The sequence below is a fragment of the Bos taurus genome, chromosome 3 (assembly GCF_002263795.3).
Source record: "Bos taurus isolate L1 Dominette 01449 registration number 42190680 breed Hereford chromosome 3, ARS-UCD2.0, whole genome shotgun sequence".
Taxonomy (NCBI): Eukaryota; Metazoa; Chordata; class Mammalia; order Artiodactyla; family Bovidae; genus Bos; species Bos taurus.
In genome coordinates, this window is record NC_037330.1 from 49,907,295 (window position 1) to 49,922,672 (window position 15,378).

The 15,378-nt window shown below is 38.9% G+C and overlaps 2 protein-coding genes across 12 annotated transcripts in view; one reads left to right on the forward strand and one right to left on the reverse strand.

Moving 5' to 3' along the window:
- The window catches only part of BCAR3 (BCAR3 adaptor protein, NSP family member), a 221,810-nt gene extending 216,250 nt beyond the window's left edge, over positions 1 to 5,560 (forward strand). For 8 of the 9 annotated variants that reach the window (XM_010803299.4, XM_005204270.5, XM_024986391.2 and 5 more), the window contains 2 exons: positions 1,344 to 1,556; positions 4,429 to 5,560. In XM_010803299.4, coding sequence (XP_010801601.1) covers positions 1,344 to 1,556; positions 4,429 to 4,607 — 392 coding nt within the window. In that variant the 3' untranslated portion in view covers positions 4,608 to 5,560. 9 annotated transcript variants of the gene reach the window in all.
- FNBP1L (formin binding protein 1 like) overlaps positions 281 to 15,378 on the reverse strand; it is a 137,033-nt gene continuing 121,935 nt past the window's right edge. For 2 of the 3 annotated variants that reach the window (XM_059885075.1, XM_059885076.1), the window contains exon 15: positions 13,980 to 14,056. In XM_059885075.1, the coding sequence (XP_059741058.1) occupies positions 13,995 to 14,056 (62 nt within the window). In that variant the 3' untranslated portion in view covers positions 13,980 to 13,994. Of the gene's footprint in view, positions 1,289 to 2,421; positions 2,493 to 5,990; positions 6,043 to 13,979; positions 14,057 to 15,378 lie in introns of those variants that run through there. The other variant, XR_009493918.1, reaches the window with a different exon arrangement.

Genomic DNA, 15,378 nt, shown 5'->3' on the forward strand with positions numbered 1-15,378 from the left:
TTGCAAAAACATGTTTAATGAGATCCCCTTTATTTTTACTACCTTGGGAGACTGATTTAAGGTAACATTGCTATGATTTATGCCAGAGAATGTTTTGCCTATATTCTCGTGTCAGAGCTTTATGGTATTGTGTCTTACATGAGTTTATTTTTGTGTATGGTGTGAACAGAAGTGGTGAATTGGCATCCTTTTATTCCGGTTCTCAGATGGAAAGTTTTTAGCTTTATGGGCTTGTTATATGTGGCCTCATTATGTTGTTGTACATTCCCTCTATATCCACTTTGTTGGGAGTTTTTTTTTTGTAACCATAAATGGATGTCAGATCTTGTCAAATGATTTTTATGCATCTATTAAGATCAAATTATTTTTCTTTCATCTTATTAACACAGTATGTCATATTGATTTGTGAATATTGAGCCATCCTTGTTTCCCTGGAATAAATCCCACTTAATCAATCCATATGATCCTTTTAATGTATTGTTGAATTCAATTTGCAAATACTGGCCTATAATTTTCTTTTCTTGTGGCATTATAAAGGTTACAGTCCTATAGGATCCATGGGCATAAGCCCCTTTGGCCCTCAGAGCTAGGCAGTGTGTAGTGTTCTAGAGGTAGCTGGACAAAGGTATAAGCTCTTTTCTAGGATATATCAGTGAGCTGGAGCAAGGCAGAGACAGCACACAAGGACTGCATCATCTATCAGCTTCCATTTGCTGAGGGCCTCCTAAGCCCTAGCTATATGCCAAAGCAGAAGCCTGTCTTTCAGGCTAAAACTTTAATATTGGCAAATGAGCCTAATTTGCATAATATCTAGGCACCTCTCAATTGGCTGCCTCTGTACTGAGCCCTGGATCAGGTGAGTTCAAGCTTGTAAGCCCTTTAAGACCTGTTTCTCAGACAATTATAGCCTTGGGGTCTTACAGACAGGTACAGTGTTTGAGTTTCAAAGTTAGATGTTTTGGGGGTTTGTATCTCAGGTGCTGGTCTTAAAAGTTGCAGTGGTACACGTGGGGTTCAAGCCCTTTGCTCCTCAGGTTGAAGCTCCAGGTTTTGAGTTCCCTCCTGACTGTGGATCACTGCCCCAGGAGAGGGTTTATAGTGTGACTGTCTCCCAGCCCCTCTTACCTGCTTTGATGTGGGTCTTCTCTTATTTGCACAATGCAGTCTTTAGGATTTTTCCCAGAGGAAGTTGTTCCATACTTAGCCATAGATTCACTGTGTCCACAGAAGGCGGTAAGCCCAGGACTCTCCTACATTGCCATCTTCAACTGGAACTCTCTGCATTTAACTTGGGGAAAAAAAAACATGATATGGAGAACTTTACCCCTGCCCCTGTTTTTCAGAGTCCACATGTGTTCCCCCAAACAATGTATCGGTCCCACTGCTGATGCCTCTTGTGACCTTAATGGAACGTGAGGCTGTCACTTTTGAAGGAACTGACATGTGGGAAAAAAACGATGAAAGCTGTGAGATTATGCTGAACCATCTGGCAACGGCCCGACTCATGGCGGAAGCTGCAGACAGCTACCGGATGAATGCTGAGAAGATCCTGGCCGGTAAGAGCTGGTTTTGGTTAAGCTGCTCTCTGCACAGTAATTGGAATGAAGGAATGAAAAGAGCATCAATGCTCTCAATTAGAAAAAGACCAAATAGGAAAGATTAAGACCTGGGAATTCCATTTCTTGTATTACTTATTCTTAATTCCTGACTTAAGGATCCTTCTCTCTTCTTTTGTGTCAGTGTTATAAAGAAAATAGAGAAAGGATCAAGAAAGAATTTGTCAGTTTGTTTACCATTAGTACCACTAATAATAATAATTAGAAAACATGATGGGCCCACATGAGGAGTTAGGGTTCTACTGGACTTATCTATATTCTTGTTTCTTCCCAGACACACTGGGACATGAGCTCCTCTGCTCTTGGCATCAGAGGGTCTACCATAAGCCAAGCCTCTGAGATTGAGAGAGCTTGGAGAATAGCAACACAAGTACACTGATCCAAACTTGGGTTTGGATTAGTGTAACGTGTGTCTTCAGGAGTGGCCAGCTAGGCTAAACAAAGAGGGGGACAGAGGTGGGAAGGCCTTCCATGTAGGACTGTGGCTGAGGAAGAGCCAGTGAAGGGTTTTAAATATGAGAAGATGTTATCACATGATTAGGTTTGTTTTCAGTCTGGCATCTTTGTGCAGGAAGGCTGGAGGGCTGAAGCTTGTAGGCAAAAAGACCACTTAGGAAGCGAGTACAAGAATAAGGGCCTTGTCTCTTCACCACTGTATAATTTTTAAAACTCTTCAAGGACCTACAGTTTGATCCAGAAGGTTAAGAAATATATGGGGCAGGAGAGGCCTAGTATTTTGACCTGAAACAGAATTTGGGACTAAACAACTTGCACTATGTCTGCTCTAGGTATAAGCAATACATACCTGTTTCTTTTCCTCAGAAAGTTCAGCAGGGTTGGCAGTATAGGACTCAGATGCTAATTATAGGAGCTTCCCTGGTGGCTCAAACAATAAAAGCATATATAATTCAAGTCAGTAGATATTATTAGAATGCCTGCTTATACAAAACCAGTAAGTATATTACATTAGATGTTCCCTAAGCCAATGTATCAGGGTGGATTTTGAGAAAAGTATGTTTTAAGCTGTTTTACAGCAAATCACCTTAAAGGTATTTGATACTTCTCAGCTGATCCTGCTACAGGTTTTCACAGCAAGTTCTTATTGCTGGAATTAACTGTGAACCCAGTAAGGGCAGAAATTTGCTCACCGACATATCCCAGTACCCTGCCCAGGATAGGGGCTCAAAGCAGATTAACTCAATGAATGGAAGTTGTCATCTGGCCTCTAGCTGGTTATCTGCCAAAGATATTTTGGCATCACATGAAGAATGAAATAGGCTTCTGTTACCCTTTCCACCACCAAGAGACTATGATTTAGATGCTGGGACTATATTTAATGACAGAGCCAACTACTCCAGCAGTAATCAAGGATGAGAAACATCTGCCTGTATGACTCGAGCTAGAGGTTTCCCCTGCTCTAACAGAGCTGACTGAGAGCATCCTTGGCCATAAGTAGAACAGATCTCTTACACAGAAAAGAGAGTTAAGAAATGGGCCCAAACATATGATTGTTAACTGTTTCTTGACAAAGGTGGCAAGGTAATTCACTGGATAAAGTAGTCTTTCAACAAATGGTGCTAGAACTATTGAATGTCATGCAAAAAAACCCTTCAATTTTACCTCATAGAATATACAAGCTAAACTGTAAAGCTTCTATGAGAAAACATAGAAAGTCCTTGTGTCTGGCAAAATTTCTTAAGCCATAAAAAGCATGAACTATAAAACACTGATAAATCAAAATTTTACATTTTGCTCTTTGAAAGACATTATTAAGGAAGCAAAAAGGCACACCACAGACCAGAAGAAAGTATTTGGCAAACATACATCTGATAAAGGACTTATTATCTAGAATATAAAGAATTCTTACAACTGAATGAGAAGAAAAGATTTGAATAGACACTATACCAGAGAGGATATACAATGACAAATATCTATATGGAAAAATGTTCAAAGCATTAGTTATTACAGAAATATAAGATTAAACCACGGTGAGATGCCAGCACCACTATCTAGAATGACAATAGAGTTCACAACTGGACTCTTCATTATGTTACTGATGAGAATATAAGACGTATAGACATTTTGGAAAAGAGTTTGACAGTTTCTTTAAACATATATTTACCATATGAGCCAGTACTTCCACTTCCAAAGATATGAAAACACATGTCCATGCTAAGACTTAATCACAGATGTTCACATTATTCATAACAGCCAGAAACTGGAGACAATCGAAATGTCTTACCACTCAGTAAACAAAATGCAGTATATCCATATAACTGCATACTACTCAGCAATAAAAAGGAATTATTAACAGGCAACAATATGGAATAATATCAAATTTCTAGAAAAGGCAAAATAGCAATGGAAAGCAGATTAATGGTGTGGGGTAGGTTCAGGGATTGACTGAGAAGAGGTACTAGAGATTTTCTAGGGTTCTAAAGTGGTGTGATGTTTATACAACTCTATAAACTGTACAGCTAAAAAAAGGGTGAATCATGCCAAGTAAATTATAAAGCTTTAAAAAAAAATACTTGAACACTCCTGCACTACTACAACCCATGGTGGCTTGTGCGCACAAATTTTATTCTGTCATAGTGACTTAGTTATTCTTTCTCTGAAGTTGCTCAGATCCTTGGGGGTGGGGGATGGTCTCCCCTTCCTTATATAGAAAGATCCTATATTTTTCCTTGAGGGCATTTTTTAAGTTCTGAGAGATGTTCATTTTGATCTTACTTTAAACAAGCAAGTTTTCAGTCTATTTTCAACACTGTTTCAAGCAGAACTGAAGTTTTTTTGGTTTTGTTTTTATTAGGTTTTCAACCAGATGAAGAAATGAGTGAAGTCTTCAAGACTGAATTCCAAATGAGATTGCTTTGGGGCAGCAAAGGTGCACAAGTCAATCAGACAGAGAGATACGAAAAATTCAATCAGATTTTAACTGCCCTCTCACGTAAATTGGAACCTCCTCCTGTAAAGCAGATGGAGTTTTGATAACTCTCCAGAGAAGCTTAGGATATAATTTCAAGCTTATCTACTTTCTCCTCAGAGAAAGCTTATCATTTGATAAAAGTAATAATGTGCAAAACTGACAATATACAGCTTTTAGTATCCACAGGATATTAAACATGTAAATTGCACAGAGCACACTTATTTATGAATTGTTTAAAATTACTACTGATTTTAAAATAAATGGTAATTTATTAAGGTAACTGTTGCTAATGTTGATCAACAAATTTAAGTGAAGACCCAGCTATATTGGCTGGTTGCTTTCTATTACTGAGGTATATGACCATTTCAGTTTTAATTCCATGTCAGATAAGTGTAAATAGAAGAGTTTAAAAGCATGAAACTGAAGATATCAGTTGTATGATATTCTCTAACTAAATATGAAAAATGTAAATAGTCATATGAAAATATATCTTTTTGTGAAACAACTGTATCCAGTCTCTTTCATACTAAACAAACAATTCATTGTAGTACAATAATTCTACCTCCTAACTCCTTGGGGCACCCTGTTCCCTTGCCACCACATCCTGATAGTAAACCAAAATCAAGAGAGTGGTATAGAAAATTTAAGGTATCTGGCTTAGGGGACAGGGTAAAATAGTGCTATAGGTGGAGCTGACCCCAGAATACCTACAAGTTCCAACAGACGCTCTGGTGCTTGCTGGCAGCTGGACTTCAGTCAAGTTAGCCCTCAAATCCCATGTGCAGCACAGCGGCTGGTATGCAGTGGGCACCAGATGCTAGTGTGCTTCACCACATTATTTCACAATAAAGTAGCTTTTCCTCTAGCTGATAAGTATGAGTTTTCTAGGTTTTTTGACTTCCCAAAGGGGATACTTTCTAGTTTAACAGTTATCTGTCTCAATTTTTTTCTATTGTAGAATTTGAATACAAGTCTTTAAAGTATCAATAATAAACTTCTATCACTCTGCCACCAAGTGTCACTTAGCGATCTGCTTTTTCTTCCTGTCTTCTAAATAATATGGGGATCACACAAAATAGTTTTATATCCCACTTTTCTCCAAGAAGTTGTGAAAATTTCTCCAGGGTGGCCTTTGAAAAAAAGGATTGGTTCCAGAGGTTACACTATAATTTAACCATCACTCTATTATCGGTAATCTTAAGTATGTCCACCAGAACTAAGTACAAAGCTCTCATGTGGTCTATTTAATGGAAATATTAGTTTCAAATCCTGGACTCTGTATTCTCATTAATACAGCCTAGAATCATGAAGCCCTTCTTCCAGTTTTTAAAAGCCATCTTTTTTTTTTTTTTTTCCTGAAAACACCAAAGCACACTTATACTTCTGGTGGTATGGGGGTTCAGATGCTCTTAGAAATCCCTCTAACTAAATTTTCATAAACATACCTTTTAATGCACTGTTAAGCTTCCCTTGTGGCTCAGCTGGTAAAGAATCCGCCTGCAATGTGGGAGACACAGGTTCAATCCCTGGGCTGGGAAGATCTCCTGGAGAAGGGAAAGGCTACCCACTCCATTATTCTGGCCAGAAGAATTCCATGGACTACAGATCATGGGGTCACAAAGAGTTGGACACAACTGACCAATTTCCACTTTCACTTCACTTTCAAGTTTGACAGAATGAAAAGGGAATCCCTAAGAAATAATCTTCTACTCCTCACCTCACTCATCAAAAGGAACAGCAAATTTAAATAAACTCTGTAAAAGGAAGTTAAAGACCCTGGGTAGCCCTAAAGGCAAATACTGACATCAACTCACGAATGGAAGACAGTATCTTAAGGGAGCTGAACATGAAATGCCTCCATTAAGTAGGAATCCTTAAAGGATCCCTGTTGGCAAGCTGGAAAAGAAATAATTTGCCGGAAAAGAGAGGTTACCAGGGAACATTTACAATAAGAAAAATAATTGTAATGATAATGGTCTTTGGCGAGGATTTGCAACTACAAGTGAAAGTGTTAATCACTCAGTTGTGTCCAACTCTATGCTATCCCATGGACTGTAGTCCACCAGACCCCTCTGTCCATGGGATTCTCCAAGCAAGAATACTTGAGTGGGCTGCCATGCGCTCCACCAGGGGATCTTCCAACCCAGGAATCAAACCTGAGTCTCTGCAGGGAAGCAACTATAAGCCGGTCCTCAAATAGGTCTGGAGTAAACTTGACAAAATTTATAAAACTCAAAACCAAGAAACTGATTTACAGTGGTAACAACACACACACACACACACACACACACACACACACACACACACTATATATATACATATATATATATATATGTCAGAAGGCAATGGCACCCCACTCCAGTACTCTTGCCTGGAAAATCCCATGGATGGAGGAGCCTGGTAGGCTGCAGTCCATGGGGTCACTAAGAGTCGGACACGACTGAGCGACTTCACTTTCACTTTTCACTTTCATGCATTGGAGAAGGAAATGGCAACCCACTCCAGTGTTCTTGCCTGGAGAATCCCAGGGACGGGGGAGCCTGGTGGGCTGCCGTCTATGGGGTCACACAGAATCGGACATGACAGAAGTGACTTAGCAGCAGCAGCAGCATAACACAAACAGAAACAGTGTCATGAAAAATAAAATGCTGGGGGGAAAAGATTTAGAATCCCAACAACTTCAGATACTGGAATTATCCCATTTTGAATGCAAAGCATTCATATATGGATTTGTATAAAGAAAACATGAACTCAAACAGGAAATGAGTATTTAAAAAAGGATCAGATTTTTAAGAGAAACTAGGTAGACCCTTTAGAAATGTATAATAATGAAACTCAAAACTCACTGGATGCTAATAATAAACAGAAGATTAGATCCAACTGGCTTCCCAGGTGACACAGGGGTAAAGAATCCGCCTGCCAAAGCAGGAGACACAAGAGATGCAGGTTCAATCCCTTAGTCAGGAAGATGTCCTTTGAGTAGGAAATGATAACCCATTCCAGTATTATTTCCAGGGTTATAAGAACAGTCATGGGGTTGCAAAGAGTTGGACATGACTGATTACACTTCAAAAACATATCGGAAGACCATGGCCAGAATACAGCAAAGACAAAAAATAGGAGAGATTAAAAGTGAAAGTTAAATTGCTCAGTCATGTCCAACTCTTCACAACCCCATGGACTGCAGCCTACCAGGATCCTCCATCCATAGGATTTTCCAGGCAAGAATACTGGATTAAAATACCTGAATAATTTGTAATAGAATGACCCAATGCATCTCATCAGAGCTCAAGAAGGAAAGAGAGAGAGAGGGGAAGGAATTCATCCAGAAGAGTGAGCAGAGAAACTGCTAAGCTTATAGGTATATTAAGGCAAACACTAAAAATAGTGTCTACTATGTGGGGTTAAAAAAAGTCAATTAAAACAGTAGCACAAACCAGGAGTGGGGTGACTAGTTACTAGAGTTTTGATAAAGTACTAATTACTCTTAGATACTAATTAGCTTTAAGTTTTAAGTGAGTATGCAAAGTATCAAGGGTAAATACTACAAGAACAGAAATTATGGTCCAAATTTCAAACTAGTAGAGAAAAAAAAAAATGGAGAATACCAACAAGATTGCCGGGAGAAATATAAACAACTCGGATGTGCAGATGAATCACTTTAATGGAAGAAAGTGAAGAGAAAGAAACTCTTGATGAAGGTGAAAGAGAAGAGTGAAAAAGCTGGCTTAAAACTCAACATTCAAAAAACGAAGATCATGGCATCCAGTCCCATCACTTCATGGCAAAGAGGGGAAAAGTGTTAACAGTGACAGATTTTATTTTCTTGGGCTCCAAAATCACTGCAGACGGTGACAAGCCACGAAATTAAAATGTCTGCTCCCTGACAAAAAGCTATGACAAACCTAAACAGTGCATTAAAAAGCAGAGACATCACTTTGCCAACAAAAGTCCATATAGTCAAAGCTATGGTTTTTCAAGTAGTCATGTACGGATGTGAGAGCTGGATCATAAAAGAAGGCTGAGCGCTGAAGAACTGACACTTTCAATTTGTGGTGCTGGAGAAGACTCTTGAGAGTCCCTCAGACAGCAAGGAGATCAAACCAGTCAATCCTAAAGAAAATCAACCCTGAATATTCACTGGAAGGACTGATGCTCAAGGTGAAGCTTCAATACTTTGACCACCTGATGTGAAAAGCTGATTCACTGGAAAATACCCAGATCCTGGGAAAGACTGAGGATGAGATGGTTGGATGGCATCACTGACTCAATGGATGCATTTGAGCAAACTCTGGGAGATAGTGAAGGGAAGCCTGGCCTGCTACAATTCACAGGGTTGCAAAGAGTCAGACACGATTTAGCAACTGAACAACAACAAACCAAAAATATATTTAAAGAGACATAAAAAAGTGAGATGAATAGCAGGCACAAAGACAGCAGAAATAAGTCTGAACTTATCAATAGTCATTATAAATGTAAACAGACTGAACCCTCTAGTTAAAAGTCAGAGGTGATCAACTAAATTTACAACAAAACCACTCTATGTATTTAAAAGAGAAATAAAGCATAAAAATACATAGAAATTGAAAATTCACTTTCTAAAAAGGTCAGGATAATTATGAAAGAACAGGGTATACTTTGTGAGAAGAATGTGGTGGGTTACTGAGGTGCTGGTAGTGCTTTTTTGCCTGACTTAAAAGTTACTGACTTTCTAATAACTTAAGCTGTACATTTATGTTTTATACATTTTCTGAATATTTTATCATAACATGTTAAGCATTGCTTAGGAATATTTGTATATTGTTGTATATTGTCACCCTGCTTATTTAACTTATATGCAGAGTACATCATGCACAATGCTGGGCTGGATGAAGCACAAGCTAGAATCAAGATTGCCTGGAGAAATATCAATAACCTCAGATATGCAGATGATACCACCCTTATGGCAGAAAGTGAAGAACTAAAGAGCCTCTCAATGAAAGAGGAGAGTGAAAAAGTTGACTTAAAACTCAACGTTCAGAAAACTAAGATCATGGCATCTGGTCCCATCACTTCATGGCAAATAGATGGGGACACGGTGGAAACAGTGACAGGCTTTATTTTGGGGGGCTCCAAAATCACTGCAGATGGTGACTGAAGCCATGAAATTAAAAGATGCTTGCTCCTTGGAAGAAAAGTTATGACCCACCTAGACAGCATATTAAAAAGCAGAGACATTACTTTGCCACAAATGTCCATCTAATCAAAGCTATGGTTTTTCCAGTAGTCATATATGGATGTGAGAGCTGGACCATAAAGAAAGCTGAGCACCGAAGAATTGATGCTTTTGAACTGTGGTGTTGGAAAAGACTCTTGAGAGTCCCTTGGACTGCAAGAAGATTCAACCAGTCCATCCTAAAGGAAACCAGTCCTGAATATTCATTGGAAGGACTGATGCTGAAGCTGAAGCTCCAGTACTTTGGCCACCTATGTGAAAAGCTGACTCACTGGAAGAGACCCTGATGCTGGGAAAGATCGAAGGCGGGAGGAGAAGGGGATGACAGAGGATGAGATGGCTGGATGGCATCACTGACTCAATGGACATGAATAAACTCCAGGAGTTGGTGATGGACAGGGAGGCCTGGCGTGCTGCAGTCCATGGGGTCACAAAGAGTCAGACACAACTGAGCGACTGAACTGAAGTATCAGAACTTGGTGAAGAAATTTTTTAATGTTATTCTATTAAAAATCTGAAAACCACTGAAAAGAAGTAAATGAAGGAACCATGCTCATCAACTAGAATATTCAGTATTAGATATAATTAGTTCTTAATATGATCTATAAATTCAATGCAACCCCACTCAAAATTCAATAGGACCTTTCAAGCTAGCTTGATTAAGCTTTTTCTAAACCTGTAATGGCTAGGAAGTCAAGACCATCAATGGTTAGGAAAGTAAGACAGATGGAGGAGGGTATCTGTTCTACCAAATATAAAAGCTCATGATTAAAATACACTATTGACTGGAGACAATATTAATATGTTTTTAGAGAGTGATACTGTTAACATCAGGGCTTCCCTGGTGGCACTAGTGGTAAAGAACCCACCCGCCTACCCAGGAGGCATGAGACACGGGTTTGATCCCTGGGTCAGGAAGATCCCCTGGAAGAGGAAATGGCAACTCACTCCAATAGTCTTGCCTGGAGAATCCCATGGACAGAGAAGCCTGGCAAGCTACAGCCCACAGAGTTGAAAAGAGTTGGGACATGACTGAGTGACTTAGCATGCATGCACAATTAACATCACCATGTGAAGTGGTTAGAGCTTAAAATGATCCAGGGTTCATTAGACAACTTGTGACTATCATTACCATTTACATTTTGCACTCAGGTTTTTGTTCCAACCCTATGTATATTATAAATGTACAAATTTTCAAAAAGGACACAGAGTGAAATTTTGAGTGAAGAAAAATTTTTCAGTGAATCTTATGCAGATACAGATACTTTCTCTGATTGGCTGAGCAACGTATACACTAGTGTCACAAATGACAGTTCTTCAGAATATAGTTCTGATTCAGATGATGTTGAGTATTAGACCAACAAAGACAAAAAAACTTCAGTGACTGATTCTGATACAGAAAGTGAAAATGAAACTCACAGTGCTGGAGAATGCTCCTTTGCTTCTGCAGAAGAGTGGATTGCAAACATTTCATGAAAATTAGACTTTACATGTATAACTACTGCATGTAATAACCTGCAAAGTGTTAGTGAAGTAATTAATTATTGGCTGGGCCAAAATAAAAATCGCCAGCCATAGGCATTCATTTCTGCAAAATCCCCTGGTCAATAATGAGTTAAATTACAGTAATCAAAAAAACTGTCATTAAAAATTTGATATATGACAGGAGCATAACATTGCCACTCAGTGGGGGAAAGGATGATTCTTTAAATAATTCTTGAACAAATGGTGAAGCAAATGAAAGGTAGAGGAGATGGTTCCTTACCTCATATGCTGAAATAAAATCTAGATGAATTAAAATACCACATGTGAAACGCAAAACCATAACACTTTTAGAAGAAAACACTGGAGAATATCATTTTTACTTTGAATCAAGGAAGAATTTCTTAAAACTAGATAGGAAAGCATTAAATATGAAAGATTCATCGATCTACATTAAAATGAACTTCTATTCATCAAAAAATAATCCTAGACAGACTGAAAAAACTGAAAGATAGCAGCAGCACATAAAAATAACAAAGTATTAGTATGGCAGGTAACCGCCAGGATGGCCCCAGAGCTTCCCTGCCACCTGGTTTCACACCCTTGTGTTGTCCCCTCCCACATATACCAGGGCTGGTTTGCACATCTGAGATTAGGCTATAAAAGATTGCCTATTCTACCTTGAATTTTTCTCCTTTGGATCACTCACTAAAGAAAGCAAGATGCCACACATAGTGATGAACATCCCTATGAAGAGGTCCACATGGCAAGGATGATGTGAATGATCTTGGAAGTGACTCTCCAGTCCAGTGTGAGTCAAAGTCTTGAGATGATTGCAACCCTGGTCAGAACACCCATGAATAAATACAGATACCAACCTAAGGAAAAAATGGGCAAAAGATATAGAGGCTTTTCACAGAAGAAACACAAAGCTAAATATGATGGTCAACATTATCAATAATCAAGAAAAAGCAAGACTATAATAAAATGCTATTTTACATCCATTGAACTGGAAAAAAAAAAAAAATGAAGTCTTACTCCTAAATTGTTGGTGAGGATGGGAGAATAAATAACCCTTATACATTAACTTGTAGGTCTGTAAAAATGTTACAATCACTTCAAGGGGAAAATGTGGCATTCCCTTTTTAAATTAAAGATAAATATAACCCATAACTTAGCAATTCCATTCCTAGCCATAGATCTTAGAGACTTATATTAGTAAACATGCACATGGATGTACATAAGAGCACTGTTTGTTCTAGCAAAATTCAGTAAACAGACCAAATATCCATCAACAGGAGAACAGATAAATTCTGTATATTTATATAATGGAATACTATACACAGTACACTGAACTATGCATAAATATGGATACATCTATTAAGTGGAAAAAGCAACTCTCAGAAGACACCATGCAGGGGCTTCCGTGGTGACTCAGTGGTAAAGAATTCACCTGCCAATGCAGGAGACATGGGTTCGATCCCTGGTCTGGAAAGATCCCACACACCATGGAGCAACTAAGTCCATGGGCCACAACTACTAGCCTGCACTCTAGAGCCCAGTAACTGCAACTATTGAGCCCAGGTGCCACAATTACTAAAGCCCAAGTGCCCTAGAGCCTCTGCTCCACAAGAGAAACCACCACAATGAGAAGCCCGTGCACTTCAATGAAGAGCAGACCCCTCTCTGCAACTAGAAAAATGCCCACATAGCAATGAAGAACCAGCAAAGCCAAATAAGTAAATAAATAGAAGATACTATGCAATATTCAAATATACTTAAGAAGTGGGATGTTAATACATAAATCACTATGAACAAATGAATTAATGTACAAATCAATGTGCAAATCAACTAAAATAATCCCCTTTACTGTTTAAATACACATAAGTTTATCAAGCAATAAAAGTGGTACAACATCAATCACTAATAATTTCCATAAAATAATTAAAGTTGGGTTGGTATAACTTTGTTGACTACCACCAACTAAATAATGCCTCCATGATTTAACACAGGGCTGCAAACTCTTCCAATGACTTCCCCTTCCCGTTGCTAATTATTAATTTACTAGTGTACTACCTGGCACCCAGAGACAGTAGACACGCAGCTGATCTCCGTCTCACCTTACTGGTTAGAACAGTACCATTTGGATGCAGGCTGTATGCCAAGAGCCAGTGGCAGGAGCACCCAGTTAGAAGACAGACAGCACAAAAGATGAGGGAGTGGGAGCAAATTGGGTGGGGACTGATGATCCTGGCTGCCAGAACTGGGAACTTGTACTTTGTCTCAGATGAGCCAAGGGAGCAGTAGTGCTGTCACTTACCATATTCTTCTGGGTTATGAAACGGAGGATGGTAGATTCCCTCTCCTCACCCGTCTTTAATGACCAAGGCAGGCTAACCCTCCACCACAGCATAAGATGCCAAATAAAACAAAATGCTAAAAAAAAAAAAAAAAAATCTAAAGGGGCACTACTGTTGTTTAGTCATTAAGTGGTGTCTGACTCTTTGTGACCCCCATGGACTGCAGCCTTCCAGGCTCTTCTGTCCTCAGCTCCCAGAGTTTGCTCAAATGCACGTCCACTGAGTGGTGAAAGGGCCATTTCTGCACCACAAGAGGCTATGCCCCCAAACACCAGTGTCTACCCACACTCCCTTCCAGTATCCCCAGCTGCTACCAGATCTTCGATATGTCTCCTCCCCTTGAGCAGGACGAGGCATTTCTTTGAAGGGTGAACAGAGGAGGTCTCCTCAGCTTAGCTGTCCAGGGTCCTCTCCCACTCAAGGGGCTTATGAAACCAAGAAGATTCCCCAACACCTGAAATAATATATATCTATAGTAAGACCTTCAACTTTGTCTCTAGTACTCAAGCCAGAAATGCATCATGGAGTGTCACGTGGTTTCTGAAATAAACCACATGTAGTGAAATTTATAAGATTAACAAGTTTTACTACTTTTCAGAATTATTTTTTACCAACCAGTAAGGAAATACTTCTACAGCATTAACTGCAGCTATTTCAGTGTGCACTGGCTACATATGAGCCCTGCTCATAACAGAGTATGACACCATCTTTACAGAGCTCAAAACATGGAAAACTCATCAGGTTTAGAAAAGAAAAAAAACCCATGTGGTAAAATGAAAAAAACAAGAAACATAAAACTCAGGATAGCAGTTATCTTTGAAGAAGATGGAAATGGTAATTTTCTATTTCTTGAGTTGACAGATTTATGTTTATTTTATGATGGTTCTTATCTCCTCAGGGTTGACATTTGGGGTTTACCAAATCAGCTCATTGCAAGCTCCCATTCTCTATAATAATGCCATTACAATCTTATAAAAATGAGTACAAAATCTTGTTAATTACTGAAATTGTGCTGAAATCAGGATAATTAATGTCTGTAGAATTTCCCATCTATATGTAAAGGAAGAAATGAGGCTACCGAAATGTGACTTATTCTTAGGACCCAGGTCAGGTGCCCATTATATTTTCTCTTAAATGCTGACAAAAATTATCCAGTACTTTTAAGAGTTGTCAAAGTTCACAGAAGTTACTCGTCAAAATCTGTATTTCTTAATGGGCAGAAGACTTAGACACTTCTCCAAAGACATTCAGATGGGCAACTGGCACATGAAAAAATGCTCAACATAAGTAATTATTAAATGCAAATCAAAACTACAATGAAGTACCACCCCACACCTGTCAGAATGGTCGTAATTTTTTTTTTTTAATCTAGAAACAACAAATGCTGGAGGGGTAGAGAGAAAAGGGAACCCTCCTACATTGTTGGTGGGAACATAAACTGGTGCAGCCACTATGGAGAACAGTATGGCAGTTCCTCAAAAAACTAGAATTGCCATTTGATCTAGCAATACCACTCCTGAGCACATATCCAAACAAAACTATTATTCAAAAAGATATATCCACCCCAATGTCCATAGCAGCACTGTTCACAATAGACAAGACATGGAAGCAACCTAAATAGTCATCAACAGAGGAATAAAGATATAGCACATATACACAAATAGAATAATACTCGGCCGTAAAAAAGAATGAACCATCTGCAGGAACATGGATGGACCTAGAGACTGTCATCATTATCAAGTTAAGTCAGAAAGACAAATACCATGTGATATCACT